This window comes from Amphiura filiformis, chromosome 1 (assembly GCF_039555335.1).
Source record: "Amphiura filiformis chromosome 1, Afil_fr2py, whole genome shotgun sequence".
NCBI lineage: Eukaryota > Metazoa > Echinodermata > Ophiuroidea > Amphilepidida > Amphiuridae > Amphiura > Amphiura filiformis.
In genome coordinates this window covers 10338522-10366395 of record NC_092628.1, presented here as the reverse complement: position 1 = coordinate 10366395, position 27874 = coordinate 10338522, and the positions used below count along the sequence as shown (strand labels likewise).

The window sequence follows — 27874 nt, the reverse complement described above, 5'->3', positions numbered from 1 at the left end:
AATTGGGTCTTTTTGTTGCAGATGTTGTAACAGGAATTTGTTCACAAAAAGGGTTTAGGGAGTGAAAATTGGTCTTATTTTTTTGGGGGGGGTGGGGGTGGGTGGAATAAGAAAAAAAATTAGTCGGGGTAAGAAGGTATCTTTTGGGGGAAACAAGGGAAGTAGAGGGTCTTTGGGGGAAAACAGGGACTTCTATATTCTATAAAGTTTAATACAGCAAACCTTTGCATGCTTTGCTATGTACAATGAGAGGGACCACAATGCAATTTGCGCATACCAACATATAAGCTTGCTAATTATTCACATTTGCGCTAAAAATGTTCTTGTTTATTTTACATGTGCATAAAGAGGACAATATTTGATATTGTATGTAAGTTTGAAGAAAAATCCATATCATATACCAATAAGGTTACCCCCTCTAAAATCACATAAAATGCTAAAATAAAAGTACTGGAAGTCTTTTTGTTTATAAAAAATCATTTTACCAACTCTCAAAATATCTTGCCATTTGACTTCACATTTTTCAGTTGTATTTTGGTGCAATTTCCGCAGTGCTCAATCCGATACAGATTATTAATCAATTTCTAAAAGCAATATTTAACAGGGTTGAAGACTTTTTTGATTTTCAATTTTTTTCAATTTTATTTAAGTCAATTTTGTTTGTTTTTGTTTTTAAATTCCAAGAACTGCTATACCCCATAATATATTCAAAAGAGACAAGTGGAATGCTAGACATATGTGCAATCCTATCAGGTTTCAAAACGTGTTTTTACATGTGAAAATTTCAAAGAAAACATTTGGCAAATCGTGGGGAAAAACCTGTTGAATTCTGCACCTTGAAGATGAATTTTAGCAATAGATAAAGTGACATCATAGAGGTATTTTAAATGTATCCAAAAGTTGTAGAAACATCAGGAATGAAGTAAAATAGTCAATTTAAGAAAGAAATTAACTTACATTTATTAAAAATGGTAAAAAATGAAAAAGTTGATTCAAATCAGTGATTTAAAAAAATCAGTGATTTAAATCGGCGTGATTTAAATCAAACAACCCTGATATTTAGATAAATCTGATACAAATTCATACAAAAATCTACATTATGATTTTCTTTGGCAAATGATGTTCAAGCACATACCTAATAAAATACTGTAAAGAAATATCACACCACTTAATACAGAAGAGGCTTTTGCTTCAAATGAACATATGCTATGAAACAGTGCATAACACAATTAACAGATACAAATTATTATTTAATTTCTAAAGGCAATATTTAGATAAATCTGATACAAATTCATACAAAAATCTACATTTTGATTTTCTTTGGCAAATGATGTTTTAAAGCACATACCTACTATAATACTGCAAAGGAATAACACACACTACTTTATATATTATACATACAGAAAAGGCTTTTGCTTCAAAACAGGCTGTTCCATTTTAAATCTACACTACCCCTGTGGAAGATTTTGGAAATATCTTCCACAGGGAGGGAGTATGTGCCCGGGGGAGGGGGGGGGGCACTTCAATATGAAATGGATATAGGTGTAGGGCTGGCACTTTCGCACTAAGGGGCATTCGGTGAGAGCAAAATGTAAAAAATATGGGGTCATTGGGTGAGAGCATGATTTTTGGCATTCGGTGAGAGCAAAATGTAAAAAATATGGGGTCATTGGGTGAGAACATGATCTTTTTTTTAAATGGAATTTTTGGGTGAGAGCCGAAACAGCGCCAAAAAACCCTCGAAAATCGAATTTCTAGTTCTAAATGGCTTCAAATTTCATTGTTTTTTCAAAATAAGTAACAAAATCAGTGAAAAATGAAAGTTGCTGTTTAAATTGAACTTGTAAGGGTCTTTGGGTGACAGATCAAATAGAAAAATAGGGGGCAGAGCATGTGTTCGTAAAAAATATGGGGTCTTTGGGTGACAGCGATGTTGAAAAGGGGGTCTTAACAGCCCTACATACGCGTCACCTCCAAAGTTGAAGTGCCCCCCTCCCCGGGAGTATGTGTTTCAAATGTAATTGGTCAGAGTTAATCATTTTGAAACCCATACTCAATATGGCTTTACCTATATCTTGGAGTGAATATTTCTAATGGAAGTTATCCAAATGTCTATTCTATTCTATTCTATTCAAAACTTATACTCCCTCTGCGAAAGGGGCAGTGTGGATTTTAAATGGAATAGCCCATTATATATACAGGAAAGGCTTTTGTTACATATGCCATGAAACAGTGCATAGGAAGTGCAAATTAAAATGATGGCGATTTTATCAAGATAGCAAATAGTACTGCATATACACGCTAAATAAATTTTATATAGCTTTTACAATAACTGTGGCACATCCCGGTATGGTTACTCAAAAAAAAACATGCAACCTTTTAAAACCAGATAAAAGCAACATCTCACTCGGATTAAGGCCAGTCATCAAGAATGGTTGTTCTTGCAACGGCCTCTGTAACTCGATATGGATCACAGTTTGAAGATGGGCGGCGGTCTTCTAAGTATCCCCTACCATCCTTAAAAACCTAAAGACAAAAGAAATAATAGCTATACATTTAAAAAAAGGAATATTAAAGCAATAATATGTGATTTGTATAAAGAATAGATTCCTATTTAAATGTTAGTTTTCACTGATCACATTGTCCCCTTTTAATTTTGAGCCAAACAAATGAGGTAACTTGAAGAAAATTGCTATTTCATTCCAGCGTCTACAATGCGTGTACATTAGCTAACCGATCATTAGACACGACTAGTGATCATGATTATTGTTGGAGCTTCACACAGTTGGGATGTACACAGTTTATACGTCAAGACGTAAGACAAATATCGATTAGCGATATACACACAGTTTATACGTCACTGATTCAATGATACACAAGACTAGTGTACTTTATGTGTTTTGCCACCACTCGATCGGTGAACAATTTATTGAAAACAAAACTCCGGGACAAATCTAAACAAACAACAATTTAAACATATGACTGGGACATATGATAATGAAAAAGGTGCCATGGAGATACTCATAAGACCACTGTCCTTTTTTGTAGAGAAATGTGATTATTGGTACTGATGTTTATGGATGTTTTTTTTTTCTAGCGAAAAGTGTTCCATGAAAGTGGACCAAAGTAACGGATGTCAGAAAACATGGGGTTGTACATGTACAGGTGATTGTGCAGTCAAGAAAAATTGGACTGAAACAGGGTGTTGATGGGTGAATATTTCAGGTAGGTGAGTGTTTACATTTTATAGTTTATAGTTGTAGTTGTAGTTTATAGTTGTAGTTATAGTTGTAGTTGTAGTTATAGTTGGAATTATAGTTGAGTTTATAGTTGTAGTTGGAATTATAGTTGAGTTTATAGTAAATTGTAGTTGAGTTTATAGTTGGCTAATTAACTAAAGACATTCTCTGTACCATTGTTGAAATTATGCCATAGCTTCCCATAATGCATTGTTGAAACTATATGCTATACCTATACTCTGTAGCGGAATGTCTTCCCATAATGCATTGCTGTAGATTGTATTGGAATGCTTTCCCATAATGCATTGTTGGAACTCTTGCCCATAATGCATTGTTGGAACTCTTGCCCATAATGCATTGTTGGAACTCTTGCCCATAATGCATTTTTAAAACCATGTTATTGTCATGTTAAATACATGTACACTATGTATTCTTCCCAGAATGCATCAGCTGTACCTTATATTCTCATACAAAATATTGATGAAATTATGTAGCTTCCCATAATGCATTGTTGATACTATGCTATACCTGTAGTCAAATGCCTTATCTTCCCATAATGCCATAGCTTCCCATAAAATTATGAAATTATTTAATTCCCATGAAATTATGCCATAGCTTCCCATAATGCATTGTTGATACTATAGTCAAATGCCTTCCATATTGCATTCCGTAACCTGTACTGGACTGCTTTTTTTTTTTTTTTTTGATTTGTTCGGGTTTTGACAACCCTGGATAACCCAAGAAAGCCTCTTTTGAAGCTTATTTCCATTGGGGTCCATTTGAACACCGGGACGGTTAGGAACAGTCAGGGGTTAACACCCTACTCTTTTCAAACTGGCTGCGAGATACATGTACAGGTATGGCTCTCTGTACACGGGACCGACGGCTTAACGTCCCCTCCGAAGGATTTGAGTACTTTCATGATTCATTTACCCAATTCTAAATGAACCACGGAGAGCGGAAGTCTGAATTTAATCTACAGAAGTTGCCAATTAATTTCAGACTTTTTTTTTCCAAGTCAATATCCCAGCAAATTGCCACCGCCGGGAATCGAACCCGGGACCTTTCCCATAATGCATCGTTGAAACTATGATATAGTGTCCCAAAATGCATTGTTGAAACTATATGCTATACCCATACTCTGTAGCGGAATGTCTTCCCAATAAATGCATCAATGCTGTAGATTGTATTGGAATGCTTTCCCATAATGCATTGTTGGAACTCTTGCCCATAATGCATTTTTTAAACCATGTTATTGTCATGTTAAATAGGCCTACATGTACACTATGCATTTTTCCCAGAATGCATCACCTGTACCTCATATTCCCATAAGGCCAAAAAAAAAAATTGTTGTGTTGCCCTCAAGTGGGAAAATGGGAAAGTTGGGTCGGGCGGTCGGATTTTTTTTTTTTTTTTTTAAACCTTCAGATTTAAAAAAATCCCCTCAAATATTAAATAATGCTTCTTCAATTAGGGACATTTGTCAATTTTGACTTCTGGATACCTGTTAGACATCAATTAAAGACTAGTCTTTCAATATAATATTAATTTTAAGTGAAAAACATTGATTTTTTGAACAAATCTGTAAAAATCATCATTCAAAAAAAAAAAAAAAAAAAAAAATGCGACCCTGATTTTTCAGGATTTAGGACCGGACGGTTGAGGGCAACACAACAATTTTTTTTTTTTTTTGGCCTAAAAAGGATTGATGAAATTATGCCATAGCTTCCCATAATGCATTGTTGATACTATGCTATACCGGTAGTCAAATGCCTTCCATAAATGCATTCCGTACTCTGTACTGGAATGCCTTCCCATAATGCCTTTTTGTCAAGGTAAACAAAGATACTAAACTGGGGTCCTGGGGGTTCTATAACTTCATGCTTGGAGTTGAGACACACAGTGAGGGGTCAATGTGTTGATGGTTAAGCAGGAAATGAAAGCCTCTGGGTGGTCAAATCATGGCCAAAACAGCAACCCATTATGCAATTTATAGATAGCTCATGTCACTTCATGACTTAATTAATGTTTATAGCATGATCCTTCATCAATTCAAAGACCCAGACGAGCAGAGGCATACCAGCATCAGCAGTAATGGGGAGTGGGAGGCTTGTCCTGGGGCACTCAACACAACTGACCATACGGGTATGCTCCCCGCAGAGACCCCCCTTTTTGGATTTTGCAGCTCCGAAAGACCAAAATAGAACTCCGAAAGACCCTTGATTTTGATAATCTCAGCTCTGAAAGGTTTTTTTCAGGCGATTTTCAACCAGAAAGCCAAGGTAGACCCTTGATTTGGACTGTTCGCAGCTCCAAAAGTCCCTGTTTTACTTGTTCGCAGCTCCAAAAGACCCACCACCTCAGTTTTATCGGTACGCAGTCAGCTCCCAAAGACCCACCGCCTCAAAATTTCGGAGGAGCATACCCACCAAAATTTTTGATCCCCCCAGGGGCTGGTCAATATTGCCTCGGCTCAAAATACTGGGACAAAATTGACAAAAAGTATCTTCTTTTGGCCTGGTTAGACCACAATTTTTAATTTCTCAGTGAATATCAACAATATTTTAGTAGAGGGACAGCAGGAAGATTTGGAAATTTTTCACCTCTTGGCCCCTTCTTAATTCTCCCACTCCTGTAGAAGAGTTTATACCCTGTCTTTTGAAGGTGGCTCCATCACCCAAACACCCCTCATATACCCCTAATTATGAGCTGTGGGGATTTGGCACTTTAAAAGAGGGGACAGTAGAGAAATGTGTCCAAAATGTCATGGTTGCTATGCTCGCAAAACTATTTATGGACCGTTCACAAACACTTGTAAGGGGGGGCTGATGCAAAAAAATGGGCACCATTATGTACATGTATCATTGACCCCTGGGCACCACAACCCCTGAACTACACCACTGAACACTAATTAAACTAATAGAGTGCAATTTGCACTAATTAAGTTATGCTAAATGGTACTAAATGGCACAATTGTTTTTGGGTGGGTGCGGCGTGCCGCACCCACCCTGTATTCTCTGACTATTGACCTACTTTTTCACATGCCGCAGTGTTGAGAAAATATTCGCGCCAGTTATATCCCAAACACCCACAGAGGTGATAGTTTACGCGAGTTTTGTAATTATTACTTGATTTTGATATGTAAGTAATACGATAAAGTCGTCATAGGCAGTAATGTGTTTGTATTAAAAGAAATAACAAAAATAATTATTTAAGTAATAGAAATACTATTTGGAAATTGCAGCAAGATTTGCACAGGTGGTGTATGACGTGCAGTCCCTAAATTCAGTAAATTTTCATCAATCAACCGTGTAATTGAATGGGATTATTTTGAAATTTTAAAACGCTTGAAATATCACAAACAAATAGGCCTATGTTGATAAATAATATAAATACAAGTTAAAACCGTTGGGGTTCGATAATGAACCCCACAAAACTAACCGAGTATATGGAAAATGCCATACGGCCGGGCGGTTTCACGAGTTGCCGGCTCGATCATGTCATCCGCCGCCTGGATTTGCAGATGTTTTTATTTGAACAGTACCAGTTCACCAGTTTTCCTAGTTTTCCTAATCTTTGGGCTAAATTAATAGCATCGTGAAAACCAAACAGTCAATTAATTTATGTCAACATTTCCTTGTTTGACATCGCATGCAAACATTATCTTATTTACATAATGGTTTTGACCTCGAGTCATGAGTGGTGATTCATTCTTTAGGCCAAGTAAAATAAATAACGTGTATATCATCCCCGCCCTCTCCGATTTTTGGAGATTTTCAAATATTTTAGTTATTTTTCCTATTTGCTTCCTTACTTTGTTTATAAAATTGTTGTGATGAAATGACATGTTTAGAAGTTCTTGGTTATCATTTATAAACACATTGCAAACACTTTCTTCAAGCTAGGGGTAGGGCTTTGGGGAAATAACAAAATATTAGGGCCTCCCGATTTTATGATGTGTTGACAAACATTTGCCATTGCAATTTTACACAGAAATGAATGGTAAAACAATAACACGATAACAAATAATAAGGACCTCCCTCACCAATTTTTGAAAAAGTCCGGACATATACATTTTTTTACTTGGCCTTAATTGGCATACTCCTCTAAATATTTTATCGCAAAGTCCTATGGTGGAGGGCTATTTTGTTGTGTAGTCCTACAAAGGTGGGTGACTAAAAAGTAGCCTGTTGGTACATGTTTTACCGTACAGTCCTATGGTGTGGGTTTTATTTTTTATTTTGTTGTCCTAATTCGATTGCTCTTAGTTCGTTATTTATATAACTTCAAACACAAACCTTCTTAGGGATGCACCATTAGATTCTCAGGGTGGGGTAGGAAGTTTTTCAAAAAAAAAAAAAAACTTCACCCACTTCATGAGCAAAAAAAAACCTTTCCCCACCAACTATAAAAAATAAAAAACTTTCCCCGACCCCAACTTCCTACCCCCTCTCAGTATCAAATGGTGCGGCCCTTAGTTAAGTTCTTTCAATCAAAATTTCACTCCTCTGCTAATGATGACAAGTGATAATCGGTAATACTGCATTAGGCCAAATACAAAATAAACATGTTTCACGTCCCCTCCCTCCTTTTTGGAGGTTTCTTCAATTATATTTTTATATTTTGCAATTCAGTTATAACTTTTTAAAAATTATGTCTAGGGAGTTGAGATGCTTTCTAAAGCCTTCTCAATATACAAGAAACAATTTGGAAGGTTTCGAGATCATTAGAGGGGACCTACCCTCAGAACAACAAATAAAAAGAGGCCTCCTCCTTTTTGCAGGCATTATTGTGCACGCTAAAATAGCTCTAAATATGGGTATTTACATCGATTCTGCGATACAAAATAAAAAGGCCCCTCCTACTCCCTTTTTTCAAAAACCTGGACGTGAAACATGTTTTTTATTTTACTTGGACTTATCAATATGGAACTACACCTTTAACTTGACAATTCATTTGCTCGCCCTATTCCTTTTAAAGCAATTTTTATTTATTGTGAACTTGACTTACTCATTCTTTCATTTCTCTTGACAATTTTTCATTTGCCCACCCTATTTCTTTTAAAGGAATTTTTATTAAGTACAGCATTGTTACACCCACCCCACTATCATGACTATTTTTACAGTATAGGCATGGTAGGTGATCACAGCACAGATCCTGAAATTTATTTCCAGGGTCTGTTTTCACAACTACTTAAATCATGCTAATAGTCTCCCACAGTGAAAACATGTAATATGGCCATAAAACTAATTCCCCTTTGTTGTGCCCTCAAGTAATTTACCCAGGTCTTCCAGAAAAAAAAAGAGTATCTGATGTTGGAGTATAGTTTAAGAAGATTTGAATCTATAGACCTAGGTTTTGAATTTACTAGGTTTAATACCTGATCATCATGAAAGATTTCTTACTTCTGTGATCATATGTAGCATAGTGAAATATTCAACCCTAACTCTAAACCTACAACTACTATAAAGTAACTATAAACTCAACTATAACTCTAGACTCAACTATAACTCCCTAATTATAACTCTCAATCCAGCTATAATTCTAACTGCAACTATATTGCAACTATAATCCAACTACAATTATAAATGATTATAAAAATGTGATTACAACTATAACTACAGCTATAACTACAATGTCAATGATAAAAATACATTTACTCATTTCAGGTAACACAGAAAAAGCTAGAAAACAAAAGAATTTTATTCAAAAAATCCACATTTCGGGAAAATGTCAAAATGTACCCAAGAAGGGCCAGATCATAAATGGAAAAATTAACAAAGAGACTTCATTTTCAGGGATTACATGCACATTTTCTCCAGTCCCCGGTTAGGAGTGGCCTGAGTATGCCAAAAAGCGAAAAAATCCACTTTAAAAATTCAGTACAATTACCAAATTGGGTGCAACTTGTTAAACTTGAGTCCAGTCTTCGTTTATGGGGTTTAGGGTTTAGGGTTGGTGTAAGGCAGTCTTGTAATAAGACTAGTAGAGTTGCACACTATTCAGTAATCGCTCCAAAAATTCTGCACTCCCTTGCAAAAAATCCTGGCTATGCACCTGACCTGTGATTATGCTTGACTTGACAACTAGAGCCTCCAGTTGGTGGGGGGGTGGGGAGGGGTGTAACTCAAGTTTGGTCTAGGTAGGGTGCTGCAGAGATTCTGAAAGTGGACTCATTGCTATACAAATTTTCTAATCAACCTGGAACTACAACAAATTACAGTTTTTACAACATATTTTCATACAATTTTTGACAAATTGGACTATTCCCAAAAAAAATTCCCTTCAAATCTTTCCCCCATGGAAGTTGTCTTGCCCCCTTTTCCCCCCTCGAAAGTCCTGGCTACACCCCTGTTCCCAGGATACACTTACTTGTCTTGGAATTCTGACACTGGCATATCTATCAGCAACACCAGAAGAAAATTCATCATACAGAGAGGTCTCCCTGTCCCCCATCAACCTCTTGAGGTTATCTTTTCCATCCTGAGGGTCATACACCTTGATGTGTTCTTTGTGTCGAGTCCGTAACTTTCCAATTGCCTCCTCAATGTGTCTGTACAGTGGTGATAAATAAACATAATAATTCGTCGGCTGTATTCCATAGTGGTGTACAGGGACGGATTTAAGCAGTGGCCCGGTGGCCCGGGGCCAGTGGATTTTGCGTCGGGCCAGTAAACTCCCAACAACGCTGGCCCGGCGGGCCACTAGATTTTTGAGCCAACACATATGAGACAAGATATAATCAGTCATGGACATTATTTACACAGTTTCTGCTCCGCCTGTCACCTGTAATTTTTATGATTTTTCGTATATTTATATTCTTATTCTTGCATTGCTAGCAAGTTTGAAATATACGGCCGCTTTTTACGGCGGTAGTAGGCCTACGTAGCCTACTACTTCCAAGCTCTTTTGTGCTCTATCACATGATGATAGCGATACCGCAAATACCGCATATTTGAACCTTTGTGAACTTTTGGAACTAAAAAAGGCAGGACCAGTGGCGTAACTACGGGGGGCAGAGGGGGGGGAGGGGGGCAACATGCCCCGGCCGCCACCCTTGGGGGCCAAATTGATCAATTCAGTATCGATTCTGCGCCCCTCCAAGCGATGAAAGTCAAAATTTTCGCGCGCTTCGCGTGCATTTCAGCACAAAATCAATTGAAAGAACATTTTAAGACCGATATTCAGCATCTAGTAACCAAAATTAATTATTTAATTATTAATTATGTATCCTTAGCACCTGACCTACGCCACTGCCCGCGTCTAAGATATTCTTGGGTGGGGGGTAGGGGCGCCAATTTTGTTTCTTGCCCCGGGTGCTACCGACCCTAGGCCATTATTGGGCAGGACTACTGACTGAACTCGTCTTAGTGACTACTACACTCTCTACATTGAGTACATTCAGTACAAAACAAATGTTAAGGTTTGCTTGACTTTAAGGGCTCGGATATCGACGTTTCCACATATAGGCCCTATTTTGTTGGACCTGAGAGCACGTCAGACATATCGAATTGCATTTTGAAAACGAGGAATGTCCTTCTGATATCAAATAATTTTGATTTTTTGAAATTCGTGATATAATACACATTTTTATGGCAAATGATTAAAAATTGATATAGATTTTTCCCCCAAAACACCAAGAAAAAAAAAAAGGGTTTTGCAGTAGAACATATTGAAAAAGCTGGGCCAGTAAATTTATTGCAGGGCCACTAGATTTGCCATTTCACTGGCCCAGAGGGCCAGAAGAAAACTGAAACCTAAGTCTGTCCCTGGTGGTGTATAGTGATTTTTGGTCACTTTTTTGAAAATTGGCACATACCGTAGAAACCCGTCTATAAGGAATAGTAGCAACTGTGATGATAGCATATTTCACGCTAGCGCCCTCCACAATATTATATCATTATGGAATTTGAGCAAATCATTTACCGACACAAGCAGGTATACAATGTATTATTTTATCTTTATTTCGCATCTCACGAGCATAACTCACTTGGCAAGGCATAAGACTTTGGTTCTTTAGATCGGAAGATGGTGAGTTCGAGCCTCATCACGGTCACACAAACTTTTATAAACAAAATATTGTTCAAACTTTTCATTTATATTTTCTTGCATTTTCTAAAGACTCCTTTCGTGATCATTTTTTTTTCATATTTAGTTTAATTTATTCTATTGTTTTTCTTTTATTGTTTCTTTTCTTTGTCTTTTTTTCTTGTTTAATTTTATTTTTTCTTTATTTTTCTTTGATTATATAATATTGGCAGGATAAGGAGAGGAGGGAACCAAAGACCCATTCAGTGATTTGCTCATCCGGACGATCGTAAAAATCATCAAAATTCACCTTTGTCATTGTCATAGATGTGGTAACATAGCCTGCTAGTGGTTCAGCAGAAAACCTTGTGACACATAATATACATTTGGGTTCAAGTGGAACAAAAAATAGTGTATGTCCATTGCTAGCTATGGTAATTAATCATGTTAGTGTTTACATCACTACTTCGGTGAAGACAAGAGAAGCGTGCCTTCTCTACTAACGCTTAGGATATAACAGGTGCAAGCTTAAACAAAATTGAATGACCAGAATAGTTTCCTTTGTCAGATGAATTGATTGAAGTTTTTGAAGACACTCTATTCTTGATGGGACAATACAGGGTGTATCAAAATGATTGGTACCGGGCTATGTGACATTTTCAAAAATATACCAAAAATATACAATTCCTAATTAATATAATTTTTGTACTATAAATGGAAAAGGGCATATGTTAACTCATTGATCTAATAATCTGAAGATAATAGGTTGATGCATCTGGGAGCTATTGCCATTTAAACGAAGATCGACGTAGTCATGATTTTACTTAAACAACACAAGATGAATAGGTTCACTACTCCAACTATTCGTTGCATACATGCTCTTCAATATCTTACCTCAATCTACAAAACATAAAATTACTTTACACGTGCTTTTAGAAAGATAGTTCCTGAATGAAGTCCCTGCCTTACGACTCTGGCAGTGTGAGGTGAAGCCCTATCTTAAATGAACTTAACACCTGGGATGGATCCATTCTGTAACTGCTCAAAATTATCTTGAAACACTACAAGTTATAGCATGTTTGCATGGGATAGTCCTAGCTCTTCTCCGCGGTCTTCTAAATCTTCTCTGCACTTGGCTTCGTGTCAACCAGTAATTCTTTATGAATGCACGCTGAAGTGTGGAATACTGTGGAGCCATTCTAATAACTCTTACCGGGTCTAACCAAACAGACACTCTCTACAGTCTATAGCCATTCATTGCCACACCATCTCCTTAGTAATCTCAAACATCTATTACTACAATTTAAATTACCGCTCATGATACACAAACTTCTTTCACCCCACCTAAATGATGTTTGTCAATAATATTACTCTCAACCAATAAATATTGATTAGAATATTTATATATTATAAATGAAGAAATAGGCAACGAAAAAATTAAACATTTCCATGATTTTAAACATATCATTCTTACAAGGTATTTTTGGTAAAATAGAGCTTTGAAAATGGTGCGCTACTAGCTGCTACTGATCCAGCGTTACGATGAAAAGTGTAAAAACACCTACTTTCCTTTAGAATCATGTAACTTCTGAACAGAATGTGCTATCTTTATGATCTAAAATTCTTAGAGAAGATAAAACTACTATAATTTCAAATATTTAAACAATTAACCCCAAACTGGTACAAATAATAGTAAAACAATTCGGCAAAAATGAGAAGTCGTCGGTACCAATCATTTTGATACACCCTGTAGATTCAAATATGGAATAATTATTATTCCTCATCTATTTTTTTTATTGAAAAAACTGCAATTGTGGCAACAGAACAATATTTATTTTGATTTCATTTCAAGTAGAAACAAAATCGTGCTTAAGCCAAAAACGCACCCTACCTACCATTCCTCAAGAATTGGGATGGCACAAAGGTGCAACATAGGTTTTTATTGCAAAGACGAGGACAGACAAGTAGTTACAACACATCTGTCTAAGCGTGGGTTTCGCTTTTATTTAGAATAAATGCTTTACTAGTTTCTATAAAACCACAAAATTACTAAAAAAAACTATAAAAAAAAATAAAAAAACTATAAAAAAAAATATAAAAAAACGCACCTAAAATTAAAAGTAGAAAGGTAGATTTGAAGAAAGATAAAAAGAACATGTCAAAAAGTTAAAATTAAACGAGAATGAAAACGGAATCGTGCCCGGACCATGCTCTCTTCAGTTCCAAAGTCTGACGCCTATCAATTGAGCTATACGATCCTGATATACTGAAACAGTCGTTATTATGTCAATACAATTGATTGGTGTTACAACATACTTAGATGGAATGCATAGCCACCCAGTGCCAGTATATATTTGCTCAAACTCCAAATACAAAAAGCAACCAATTTTATTGAGGGCGCTTCTTAGGTATATCCTTGTAGACGGGGTTTTACGGTATGTTTTTAATGATGTTCTTTTTCATTTTTCTAAGTCTCATCAGTCAAAACTAGCTAATTAATAAGTCTACATTGTTTTCGATGCGATTTTAAATTGCAGGACATTCTCATGCTTGTTTTGGTATGAAGAAGCATGATATACGACTAATAATGTCAAAGTTGTGGGGTTAGTAATACAAATGTTTTGAGAAAATGTCTGAATTTGGTTGATGTCAGTGGACGGTTGTTAATGGAATGAAATAAGAAAATGATCAATGACGCTTGGGTACCCTAACGTTTTGATATGTGTGCTTTTGAATGGGACAGCACTACAGCAGTAATCGTGGCTGATATTTAGACCAAAATTTTGGATTTTTTTCTAAGTTTGTGCGAGCATAACAAGACTTTCCGTTGATACAGACCTCTGCTGTATAATAAACTAGCTAGGTAAGTTTTGAGTAACCTTGACGAAAATTATCAAAAAAGTGCCTATTCATTTTTGTGTGTAGGGTCCATTACCTGTCACTTAGTAGTCTTGTAACATGTCTAATGGCACTGCCCATGGCCACTCGATGAATTGTTTAATTCAAATTAATCAATTCGATATTATAGACTGGTTGTGTACATGTTATAGTTTTTGTTTGTGCTTTTATTTATTTTTTTCCATAATACTCACTTGAGTCCTCCTTGTTCTCTCATAACATTAGTGCTATAATTGCAATGCCCACCAGCACCACTCCAATCTCCTGCAACTGGTTTTGGATCCAAGGTTACCACCACTCCAAAGTCTTCTGCAATACGATGCATCAAGAAACGAGCCATCCACAGATGATCTCCTGCAGCAATGCCTTCCAGAGGTCCAATCTGATACTCCCATTCCGCTGGCATACCCTCTGAATTGGTTCCAGCTATTTTGATACCAGCATATAGACACGCCCTGTAATGAGCTTCGACAATATCTCGACCAAAAACTTTGTTGGCTCCAACAGCACAGTAGTATGCACCTGTTGCAAGAGGCATAATGTTAACAAAAATTTTAGTGAAAGGCAGGCTGGTATTGATCAGGGTAGGAGTTGAAATTGTTTAAGACCCAATTAAAGGGGCATTTCATGACCCACAGCCTCATTCTCTTTCCCTCGCCCCCTCCCCACTTTTCTAAAAAACATTAGTTGATAATTTTTATACCACTGGCTACATTATGTTTATGTACAAAATATTTCTTGCAGATTAATTTGTTTAGCAAAGATATGAAATTTGTGAATTATGTTTCTGGTATACCAGAACATAATTAAACACATTGGCCCATTGAGCAGTGTAATTCACGTAATCATGCATAACTCGCAAATGCAAAATCAGAATCAACTAAGATTTTTGGAACAATTTTTTTTCCTGGATATCTACTGAAAATGTCATGCAAAGTACTTGAAATACTGAAATATTGAAATACTCCTTTAAGCCAAATAATCACATAGTTATATTTTTTTAGAGCAGTGACCGAAAGAAGAAGTATAAGGTTTTCCTGTTTCCTGTAAATGTTAAGCCTAACAACTATTATCATAGATTCTGCTTGTCCTTGAAATATTTAATTTGTCCAAAAATGTGTGATATTTTTGGGTGCAAAAATCACATTTGTTTGATATTTTTTGATCCTGAAAGTTTACCGTGGGTCTACCGGGCCACCAAGCTGGGGGGCTAAATTTCCAATGTGTCCAACTGACTATTAAAATGCCTTTACTGGGACAAATGTGGGCATTTTAAAGCTAAAATGTGTTGAAATTAGGACAAGTGTGGCCTAAAAATGTACCAATACAAATGAAGATGCACATTGCAACTTTGGTCAATTTTGTCCCGGTATTTCGAGCTGGGGCAACTTTCATTTCGTATCCTGACTGGTGAATAGGGGAGGGGGAAAGCCCAAGATTAGTGGGTTCCCCTGCAGGTTCTATCAATGATAGTAGGTTACCTTGAGGTCCAGGGTATCCCATCTTAGGCCAACCCAAAGGATGTGAGTCCTGTGCTAAGAGTATGTACTCCTGCTCAAAAGCAAACCAGGGTTGACTTTCTTTGGCTCTCTCCATTACAGCTTTACAGGACTTTCTGAAGTTTGTTTCTGAGAAAGAAGCAAAACAAACAAATACATTTTTAATTGTTGGTTGTGTTTAGATAACTTTTTAGGGTGTAGTTTTTAATATCCAGTGTCATCAATCTTGTAATGTTAATCTGTTGTATGGGTAATTTTTATAAAAAGTGCAATGGGGCATCTGTGATGCTAATTGCCATATAGAAACATTGATTAATATTATTATTATTAATGAAAGTCTTGAGAATTCAGCTAATTAGCTTTAAATTGTATTATAGTAAGAAAATTGTTTGAGAAAAAATTCTTGAGCTAGTGTTTTTTAGGCATTGCCACGATCAAAAGACCCTATTGTTTTGCTCCAACAAAACCTGGAACAAGTCGTCAGAATTTTGGAATTCTTAATTTCATGGTATTTGACTGTGTAAGACTAAGTGGACTTTCATATCATTGAAAGTGCTTATTAAGGTGGCTGTGTACTCTCAGACATGCATGTAGTAAAAGTGCAATAACTTTGTAATTATTCACAAAAACATATAAAAGTATACATTTTTATGAAGGCAAGACATCAATAAATCTTAATATAAATACAGATTTGGGGTAAAACAACAATTTTGAAGAACATCACAAAAAGTGAGTTTTTGGCAATATTTGTTAGGTACATCATAACAAAAAACACTCTTTCCAAAATATTTTATTTTGTTTTTAGCTCAATCTTGAGGCTCCATTCCAAAAACGTTTTTTTATTTTTTTGATATTGGCCTTATTTTTTGAGATATTGACCATATAAGGCATCAAAATGAACTTTTTAAAATTCAAAAACGCCTATTTGCACAAAATGATGCCCAAAATCGGAAATAGACCAAAATATAAAAAATGAGAAAACCGCTTTCTTGAGTCGATCATGCTTTTTACGATGATCATATTTGCTTACCTATAGATGCTGTATTTATTGAGTTATCGTAGTACCTAAATCGCCATTTTACCGAGAAAATGAACATTGAAATAATGGCCGTTGAAGTTTAAAGTGGTCACATTTTGCACTTTCATCGAATCTCACAGGAGAATGCGACAGTTTTCGCTTTTTGAAACTTATATTACGTGAACATCGGGTAAATCCACAGCCCCTTGAGAAGTTTGAGCGAAATCCATTCATAACTTGATATTTAAATCGAGGGAAAGAACTTGAAAAACCCACATTTTAGCAGCTAAACGGAGCCATTTGACCACTAGGTTTTTGTGAAATCAGTGCTTCCGTGGTGTTTCCATAAGATGCGCCAAGCATGCAGATAAGCGTCAGCAGTATGCGTCAGCGTATTTGTGCGTTAACAAATTGCGCGACACGCAACGCGATGAGTTGTTGCGCGCGTGTACCTTTGCTGGTACAACAAAGATTTTCTTTCCTTTTCAATTTCAAACACGAGTGGAATAGTGAAATAAAATCCTTAAAATATTGCAGTTGGAGTTTACAAATCTGGATTTTCATTCCTTGTATTTATAAAAAACATAACAAGGTACAAACATATCATAAAAACTAAATTTTGAGAAAGAAACAATGGCTAGAGTACACAGCCGCGTTAAAAAGAGGTTTATTTAATCAATAAATAACAGTTGAACTATGATAATCCCTATTCAATCCTGTGTAAGGCAGGAAACTTATTACTCAGAATAGCAATTTGGCAAAAATAAAAATATCAAGGTATCATTTACAAAATTATCCATATCGTGAAAAATATCGATGCTATTTATATAATTTTGGTATCATTTTAAAGCTTATTGTCTAGTGCTTACATTTTTATTCAAATCATGAAATGTCAAAAATGCGTCTTGTTCCTGGTTTTGTTAGAGCGGGTCACATATGTGACTCCTCGCCACAACTGAGCCCGGATGTCGCCAGTGCCACTATTGAGATATGCTCCATCGAACTTAACAATAAACAATAGGAAACAAAGGATTTATTGACTGTTTTATTGATTTTTCACTACTTAAATGTCAAGTACTATAGACATGATATACATCATTTTAAAGCTAATTTAAAGCAGAATATTTTGGTTGAATATCTCAAAAATGATGATTGGCGACTTCCGGGCTCAGTTGTGCCGAGGGGTCACATATAGTAGGGGTGTTTTTTTCATTGCTTACCTGCTGGTCTCATATCATACTTGAAGACTTCACATAATACCAGTTTATTTCTTCCTCTCCTGAATGGATCCCTAAACATGGCACATGGAACTATAAACATGTCACTATTGGAACCTTCTGCTTGGTACGTGCTAGATCCATCATAATTCCACATTGGAATTTCTATATAACATGAAATAAAAATAGAGGAATGATACATTATGTTTGCTTAAAACAAACAAACAGAAAAGTATTTAACACCAGCACAAAAGCTAACAAGGGGTCTGGCATTTTCTTCGGAGGGTGGGGGTGGGGGGGGGGGGTCCCAAATATACTGGGGGTCATAAATTTTTGGAAAGAAAAATAGGTGGAGGGATCATAAAACTTCTGATGACCAAAATGTAGGGAGTCACAAGATGATCACAGATAGTGTGTTTAATTTATTCAAAAAGACTGATTTCAACACAATTTTAGCTTGTTTAGGGCAAGGTGTCATGTGATATAATTTTGTTGCCAAATGTGGAATGGGTCGCAATTTTATTGACGCTGGCTTTTTGTAAATTTAGGACCTCCCCTTCCGAAGAAAATGCCAGCCCCCACAAAAAATAAAACGAAACAAGGAAGACAAAACAGAACAAACAAACTAAAGGAAAAATGGACACTAAAGCAATATTTTGCTGAGGTGGACACTCTTATTCTAATTCACACAATAATTTTTTAAATATTAATTTGCAGTGTTAATTACCGTACACAATTCTTTCAACAAATGCTTTTAATTTTAACTACTGTTTTGTAGAAAAAAAAGAGAAAACATTTAAACGGGCCAATTTTTCAAAGACAAATGTGTACTCCAAAACAAACATGTGAGGCCGCTTAGTTGCTTTTCTTTTTTGCCTAGTCACTCCTTCTTACCATGCAAAAATCTGATTCCGTCCATAACTTTTGGTCCAGGAGCACAATGCTATATTGAACAGCCTCAGTCCTGCTAGGGCTTGCATCCTTAATGTTTTTAGCACTGTAGTCCTGGAGCAGATATTGGGGACCAAATTAACTTCTTACCTTTGATTGTCTTAGGCTCAGATGGGAGTGTCCTCGTCTTACAGCGTAGACCTTCCCCCGTCCCATCAATCCATACATACATACACTGAACTGTGTCATCATCACTCTGTGTAAGATCTTGGTATTTATGCAGCACTTTCTTGTCTAATGCTGCTGAATAATCAGCCATGATGAGGTTGTGTGATTCTATTATGAACGGCAATAAATAGGTAAATAAATAATTAGCAAACAACAGATATACTCGGTGGCGTAGCATCGTACTCAATTCATAGGGGCAAAGGGGAGAGCATGTGCCCCCCCCCCCCACCTTTGTTCCATAACCATTAAGGTATAGGACATTTTTGTTTTTGCTATAGCCCCGAATGAAATGTATTTAATTATGTTTGTACTCACTCAGGTAGCATTGTGTGTGAATTTTACATCCGAACGAAGTGCTATTCTTTTTTATGGGCATTTTAGTGTCTGAAATGGCCCAAAATGAGGGTTTTTCAATATTGCCGTCCATTTCTAATCGTCACCCCCATAGACTTTACATGTAAAATAAAAAGGCTCATAAAAATTTTAATAGCACCTAGTTCGAATGTAAAATTCACACAAAATGCTTTTTGAGTGATTACAAAGATAATTAAATACTTTTCATGCAGGGGCTATGTGGAATTTTTTTTAATGTATTCCTTGTACAATGAAATTTCACAATAAAATGTCCATTGGAAACAAAGTTGCCTCCAATTTCTGTTGAAAATTAGAAAATCCCATAGGAAAATTTCTGAAAAATGACTTGTGCTTCCCCACCTCTTCACCCGCCCCACCCATATAATCAGGCCTGGTCTGTGGCGATAGGTGGTGGAAGCATTAAAATTTAGGAGGAGGGTTGGGGGATGAGCATATTTTGTTCCGGTTTTTAATACTGGGACTTTTTGTGCGCACAAACTTGCGACAAAAATTTCAATTTGAGACCATATGTTAGTCCAAAAAGAGGTATGTTTTGATAATAAGAAGCACACAAAATGTTGCAATTAGGGACCGTTCACAAACACTTGTAAGGGAGGTCTGATGCAAAAAGGGGGCCCTGAAAAGTTTTGACCCTCCTAAGGGGGGGCCCTGAAAAAATGACCACAAATTTTCCTGGAAAAATTGAGTTATAAGTTGGGGTTGACCCATAATTTTCATGTCAAAAAGGGGGGCCCTGAAATGTTTGAGGTCTGTAAAGGGGGGCCCCAAAATTTTTGGCCATAAAATTGTTTTTGCATCAGCCCCCCCCCCCCCAACATGGTGAATGGTCCCTTAGGCCTACCTACACCCTAGTATTTGGGCTCAAAACACAGTATTGTGCTAATAATAAAAAGGCAATGTACTGGGCAAATAATATACCCGGTATCGCTATTTATGTTATGATTTTTAGGGGGCCATCCACCCTTGCAAAAATATAGGGGGGAAATTTCCCCATCCCTTCCCCCGCTTCCGCCACCTATGGAATCGGTGCATATAAACCCCCAATCATAGGCCTAGCCAGTTCCCCCAGGATGGCTCAATCACGCTATGCCACTGAAATAACAACAATGAAAATGCATGAATTTGGTAAAATAGCAAAAATTTGCATTTAAGCCAAAATTCCACAATAAATACATAACATGATTTAGCTAACTCTTGGATAACTTTAAACTGAAAACAGTCTCATGTAGGTATGCATTGGGTAGATCAACCACTTTATTGTTGTTGAATTAGACAATAATAACTATAAGATATTTATTTTGAGGTCATTGTGTGAATCGGATGGTTTTGTTAGGGCTGATGTATTTTTTACGACGGAGCGGCAGCTCCCGTGGAAAAATACCGAGGCCCAAAACAAAATCCGACAATTTCACACAATGACCTCAAAATAGATGGTGCAAAGTTATTATTTAGAGGTTAATAACTGCGCATTGGTTATTTGGAGGCACTGTGAAAAATCTAAACATTTTGCCTTTGGAACCGAGGAATATTCCGAGGTCCAGAGCAAAATGTTTAGATTTTTCACAGTGCCCGACATATTACCGATGCAATTAACCTCATTCATAACCGTCACTTTAATCTCTTCATCTTACAAAATAACACAAAATTTTGCTCAAAAGTTTATAAAAATAGATGATTTTTACATCTTCCCTTTCCCAAAATCGATCAGGCTAAAACATAACGACCAATAACAAAAGTGCGTATCAGAATCTGTGCAAATATGGTAGCGCGCAATCCAAATACGCAGCCAGCGCACAAGCAGTTCGTTGGACGCACAATACGGCGCACGCAGAAGTCAATTGTGTGCGACATTGGAACAATTACGCATTTTGCGGTCAATTGTGAGATATTAATGACCTCGATTTGCGTTCACGTTTTCACAAATAATAAAATATGATTGGATCGCACGCATCGCGTTTATTAATGAGGTTATGAATGTCATTCATTACCATCGTATCTAATATTTTGAACAAATCAAAATGGCATTTTATGTTATTTTATGCCATAAAACGCTGTTAAATATAACAAGTTTTAATCATTGTTGTAACCTACCCTTCAAAAAAATCAACCAGGTGAATATAACATTCGAGCCGTCAACAAGAGCTACCAATCACAGAAACGCGACGGCATCGCGTAGGCGTGTGCGTTGCCATAACACATAGCTTATACACGCACGCGAGCGCAGAAGTCATTGTTGCGCATCCGGAGTCATTGTGAGTTATTAATGACCTCGCAATTAGTGCGCGGTCAGGCAATCAATTTCTTTTTATTGGATTACAGGCTTTGCGTATAAATGAGGTTATGAATGAAGCTTATAAAGTTCCATTCAGTGATCCCAGGGAAAGTATAAAAAATCTGAATTGTGTATAAATCCCTTAAAAGTGATGTCATTAAAATTGTCATTAGTATTTTCTGAAATGAAAAATTTGGGCAAAAAACAAGGAAACAGACAAAGCTGAAGCCCATTGAAATACATATGTAGCTAATTTATATACTGTCAGTATAAATTACAGATTCATGTAAAATGTCTTATTTTTTCTTTCATACGCAACTTTGGGCTGAACTACGGTACTCCCAATTCCAGAAAAATACAACACTAATTTTTTTGGATTAAAAAAATATTACCCGGATCCTGCTTTGCCAAATGAAACATACCTAAATCCTATTAAATCCTTTAGTTAGTTCTAACTGGCAACAGTGGCAGTGCCAGGAATTTTTTTTGGGGGGGGGGGGGCATTGAGGGGAAAAGTGAATTTCAGGGTGGCAAAATCAACAACTTTTGTGCAAAATTACCACAAAAAGGTGAAATTCTGTAATTGGGGGAGAGTTCTGACTTGGGGCATTTGCCCCTCATGCCCCCCCCCCCCGCACAGACTGGAAATAAAAGTCAAATTTTAATATTTTTGCAATTTGAGGGAAAATGGTCCAAAAACATGCAATTTTGCCTGTTTTGTAGACAAAATTGTAAGACTTGGCACAAGTCTAAGCACTTTAAAAATCTTGAGTATGAGTTAGCTCGTAATTTTAATATTATATGCTATTTTTGATAATTTATGAATTAGTTATGAAAAAGATTGGAAAATGTGTTTTCCAAAAAGTAGAATGCATAGGCCTAACTTGAAATTGGTAATTGTTCAAGTCACAGAATACGAAAAAAGGTCAAAAAAATGCCCTAAAAATGCAAATTTTTGGCCTTTATTTCCAAAAATTGACCAAATATTAAAATTTTACTTTCATTGCCAGGGATTAGGATTTGGCTATGTTTCACTTGGCAAAACCGGATAATAATATTTTTTCAATCCAAAAAAAACAGTTCTGTATTTTTCTGGAATGGCCAATGCCAATGGGGAGTAACTATTAAGGCAAAAAAAAAAAAGGTTTGTCTCAAAGCTTGCAGCGCGTTTATAAAATCGTGTGATTTGGAAAAAAAGAAATGGGGAAATTTTTTTTATTTCAAAAATTTTTTTTTTTTTTTCCAGAAAAATTCGGCGAAAACCAGATTTTTTTCCCTCAAAATACCATAAAAATACCAAGTCAGCAACTAAAAAAAAAAAAAAAATCGCATTTCGCATTTGTTTTCAAACAACTCGTGAGCTTTGAGACAAACCATTTTTTTTTGCCTAATAGCAGGCTATATTTAGCACATTTATAGCACATCTAGTATCAGCTAGTATCACTTTAAGCTTAAGTTTATAAAATTCAACAAGTAGTTGAATTCATTGTAATAAATTACATTCATGCATTTAGAATTATACTGTAGGGCCTACTACTGTATAATATAAAACTTACTTGAACAGCTCACAATCCAAGCCAAAAAATGAGGTAAATGAACAAATACTGCGAGACTAAAACAAACACATCATGAAACCACCGTGATACAAGGTTCAAGTTCAACACGTAAGCCCTACGTGAAAAGATCCTGACACAAGCAGTATACATGATACATGTGATTATAGTGTAGTCGATAACTGCTTATTATTATCATGATCGTTCACTTCTTGATAAAAGCAAGGAATTTGGCATAGAACAATTTTAAATGGGTGCCCAAAAATTAATTGTTAAAGGTCCATTCAGTGATTTGCTCATCCGAAGGATCGTAAAAATCATACAAATTAAAATGTTGGCACCTTTGTTTTTAAATAGTGTCATAAACATAGCTCGCTGAATTCGAACATCTTCTTTTGATGACATTTTTATGATAGGCCCTAGGCATATTCACGAAAAACACTTATTCCCAAAATGTCACTTGATCAGTGGCGCGGCGTAGATTTCTTTTTGATATTGGGGAGATCGATGGAGTTGGAAAAAAAAATTTGATACTGAATCCAGCACCTTTTGACGACAAGTTTATGCTATAGGGCCTACGAAGCACGCAAAAAATGTTGCCATATGGAAGGTATTAAAACTGGTAAAATATTGTGCAAATCCGGCTTGAAATGTGTGGGACACCGGCCAAAATTGTTAACAAGTGGCTGGAAAGAACGAAAATCATTTTGCCCCCCCCGGTCGCCATTGATGCCCATGCCCCTAAGGAAAGCCTATATATACCGAGTTTGGTGCTTTTATCCAAAAGTGCACGGTCAATACATTTATTGACCCCACTATTAATACACACTATCATGTTCATATCTTTCATGTCTTTAAAGCAAATACTCATATAAAATTGAAGATAAAATTAATGTTGATTTACACTTTATAAAACATCATGGGGACCCTAAATTTTAAAGGGACACTTTGTGATAAACAGCCAGCTCCCATGCCTTACTAAAGGCCCTACTATGCATTTTAAAGTGAGACTTTTTTTACCATCAGAAACCCAGGACAAAATGACTTAGGGGCCTACACATGAATGTTTGTATGCATTAACATATAAACCGTAATAACCTTTCTCCCAGATTCGCTCGTTTGACATTCGGTCGTTAGTGAATTACACGTAACTCACGAAATCCAACGTACGAATCAACTGTAATTTTAGAAGTAAGATTTTTTCATGGATATCTAGGCTACTGCACCATACCATACTAAGAGATGATAGGCCGGCCTATATAACAAAATGCCACTTTAAGACTGCCACCTGCGAGGAGTCTTCCCCCTCTTGTCCCCCTGCCTGTCACGTATATCCACTAGATTTTTTCGTGAAAGTTTCCTCCTTGAAAATTACCTTGCTTCCCTTTTCCCCTGGCTCAGTATTAAAGTCTATGTAAATCTTGCCATCGGCAACTTTTACAATGTGTCTTTAACAATGTCTTTTACAATGTCTGGTATGGTTTATTCGCATTTCCCAGCAAACACAAAATAATGTTCTTTAAAACGTTTTTTCTAAACGTTTTAATGTCGGGTTAGATCATGAATACGTTTTTAAAACGTTATTCTAAAATGTTTTGGGCTAACATTTTTTGCAAAATATTTTGTCAACAGCTAAATGTTTTGCATATGATCATGTTTTCAATCATGTTTTATGAATGTTATCAAAACGTTTTTACACACGGCATCGGCATATAACCCGACATTGAAACCTTTTCTGTAAAACGTTGTGTTTGCTGGGTTATCATCATTATCATTATTAACATTTTTTTAAATGAATACACCGTAAACTGTTTATAAAAGTGAAATGATAAGAGAAAATGTTATCATTGCCTAAAATTTATTTATTTTGAAATAAAAGCCATTTGAAACCATTCAGAACTAGAAATTCAATGTTTGAGGCTTCTTTTGGATCTCACCCAAGGCCTTAGGACCGGATCCCATTAAAAAAGGGTCATATTCTCGCCCTATACCCTTACCCTACTTTAGGTCCAAACGGTCCATCTCTCACCCAATGACCCCATATTTTGTACATTTTGCTTGCACCGAATGCCAAAATCATGCTCTCACCCAATGACCCCATCATTTGTTTTTATATTTTGCTCGGCACCGATTGCCCCTTACTGTGAGTGAGAGTATCAGCCCTACACCTATATCAATTTTATATTAAAGAGAGCGATATCATATAAACAATAAAAGAAAGATGGTGGGCGAAAAAAAGGAAATGGGAGCCGGGGATAACGAGATCTATGAGATCTAGAGAAGAAGGAAAGAGGGGAGGGGAGGGAGGGAGGGGAGTAAGAAAGAGCGAGAGGGGAGAGAGGGGAGGGAAAGAGAGAGGGGAGAGAGAGGGGAGGGGCGGAGGGAGAGAGTGAGAGGGGAGAGAGAGTGGGAGAGAGATAGGGGACGTAGCTGTGGCGTAGCATACGTGGGTCATCAAGATAAAAGGTCGAAATATTTAAATCACAGTAAATATGGCTACGGAAGTAGGCCTATAGATCATTATTTTGATGATAATCAACTGAAATGAACAATTCAAATGCAAAAAACGATATGTCCATTTTCTCAATATAAGTAAATATATAACTGGTCATAAACTTGGACATTTTAAAGGGTGTCAAATTAAAGCTAGAATTACAGGACAGAATGTTGATGGTTTTCACAAAAAAAAATTGAAAATGGATGGCATTTATCGGCTTTTAAATTTTGCATCTAATTCTTCAAATATTGTAAATGGAAACATTCAGGGAAACTCACCTCTTATATTTGACGGTACGGTAGTGTACTTTTTCTCCAGCATCTGTGTGTACGTATGCATAAGCTTTAGCTGTTTAGTAGCAGTATGTAGTAGAAGGAAGCTTCACAGCAGGGCAGCAGCAGCATCCCTGCACATTATTCAAAGGTCATCTCAATGTAAAAGACATGAACATGAACATAGCTATATACGCTTATTATAGGGACTCTTATTATACAACTCTCGTCCATATACCTTCCTCGAGTCAGTAGTAAAGTAAAATAAAATTTTGAGATTTTCTCACAAACTGTTAATTTTTGCAGGAATTTGTTATGCTAGTTGGATTTCTTGCATTATTTCATTTCTGAAAATGTATACTTTTATATATTTCTCATCATTATATTTATAGAGAATAAAAAACAATATCTAAATTACTGACTCGATGAAGGTACTAGGGGTATCATACAGATATAGTTGCCTTGCTGTGAACATAGAGACATGAGGCTGTGAATACGTCCCTCTGCGTAATAGCCTATGTAGGCGATCAGTGGCGGCGCCAGGATTTTTTTTCGGAGGGACAGGCCTGCGGAGGGGAGGGCATTACGGGGCTATAAAGTGAATTTCAGGGGGAGGGCCAAATCAACAAATATTGCGGAAAATCACCGCAAAAAGTGGAAATTTTCGTAATTTTGCGGTTTTCTGGGGGGGGGGGGAGTTCTGACTGCGGGAAAGAGTTCTGACACGCCCCCATGCCCCCCCTGGAGCCGCCACTGGAGGCGATTGCAGAGTAATCAACCAGAACCAGAATCAACAATTGATGATAATGATGAAGATGATGATGATGATGATGAGGTTCACCAAACTATACTCTGCAGTGCGTCATTAACAAATTAAGCTCGTTTTTCTGTTAGTTAATAGTGCATGTGAGATCTGAAGATTTGATGTTGGGTAAATTGCCAGCTTATGTTTAATATTGGAAAACTATTCCAAATTACAAAATAAATATTTTGTTATATTTGAAAATGTCATGATTTCTATGGCAACAAAATAGGTATTATTATAGATCAAATTTGTTTTATGAGTTGAGAGTCTTCAAATCAAGGAAATCAAGGCAAAACGTGTTGAACAATTATTTAACTACCGTCTTCTTTTCATGATAGAGCAATTAATTTTCTATCAGATCTAATGTTTATAAAATAAATGCAGCAGTAAAAGAGAGTTTTCAAAAGACACTAAATCCAAAAGCTGACATTTAACGATTGAAATGCATATGTGTGCAATTCTAGCTTATTTTGCCCCTAAAAACTCTCCAATGCAAAGTTTTTTAAAAAATGGCTGCCATTGTATTTAGCTCCTTTCGGAACAAAACAAATCTTTTATATTTATCATGTTTCTTATCATTTTCTTCTTAGCATGTGGGAGGTTAAAGAGATTTATAATTATTTTTTTTAAAGATAACCAAAAAATTGTTATAACTATTATAGTGGTCCAATGTTATTAGATTGGCAAGGTTACTGCTAACTGTTAGGAATATCTTCAAATGAACATTCAAAATAAATTTACAATTTTGTAGGCCACTTACGTTCAACATGGGCCTAACTATTTAGCACAGACACAGATTACCTGTCAGCTACTTCTGTATGAGGGACCCAATATCAGACAAACCCTCTCCCAGGGTCTGAGCAGGGTTCATAATTAAGAATTGCACAGTCCCTTACTTGAATAACTGTAGGCCTTCAAGACATCCAAATGCTTAGTCTTACCAGACTTGCCCCTGCATTGCTGAAAAGTCACCCAACAGAAATTGTCGAAAGTCTTCGAGAAAATCTTCAAAAGTCACCCATTTGGGCTACCACATCACGGGTTTGGCCAGGCCCGTACGCAGGGGGGGGGGTGCGGGGGTG

The 27874-nt window shown here is 36.5% G+C and overlaps 1 protein-coding gene across 2 annotated transcripts; it reads right to left on the bottom strand.

Moving 5' to 3' along the window:
• Positions 1 to 1984: 1984 nt before the first annotated feature.
• On the bottom strand, positions 1985 to 26108 carry LOC140150996 (glutamine synthetase-like). Of its 2 annotated transcripts, none has more exons than XM_072173219.1 (7): positions 25994 to 26108; positions 18941 to 19126; positions 17903 to 18064; positions 15647 to 15793; positions 14360 to 14687; positions 9612 to 9792; positions 1985 to 2526 (listed from the first exon to the last, which is right to left on the bottom strand). In XM_072173219.1, exons 1-7 carry the CDS (start codon positions 26052 to 26054, stop codon positions 2413 to 2415), a joined length of 1179 nt encoding a protein of 392 aa, XP_072029320.1. In that variant the 5' UTR covers positions 26055 to 26108; the 3' UTR covers positions 1985 to 2412. The 2 variants fall into 2 exon arrangements, with proteins under 2 accessions (XP_072029320.1, XP_072029396.1); XM_072173295.1 differs by lacking the exon at positions 25994 to 26108 and adding an exon at positions 23222 to 23374.
• Between the last annotated feature and the right edge of the window lie 1766 nt (positions 26109 to 27874).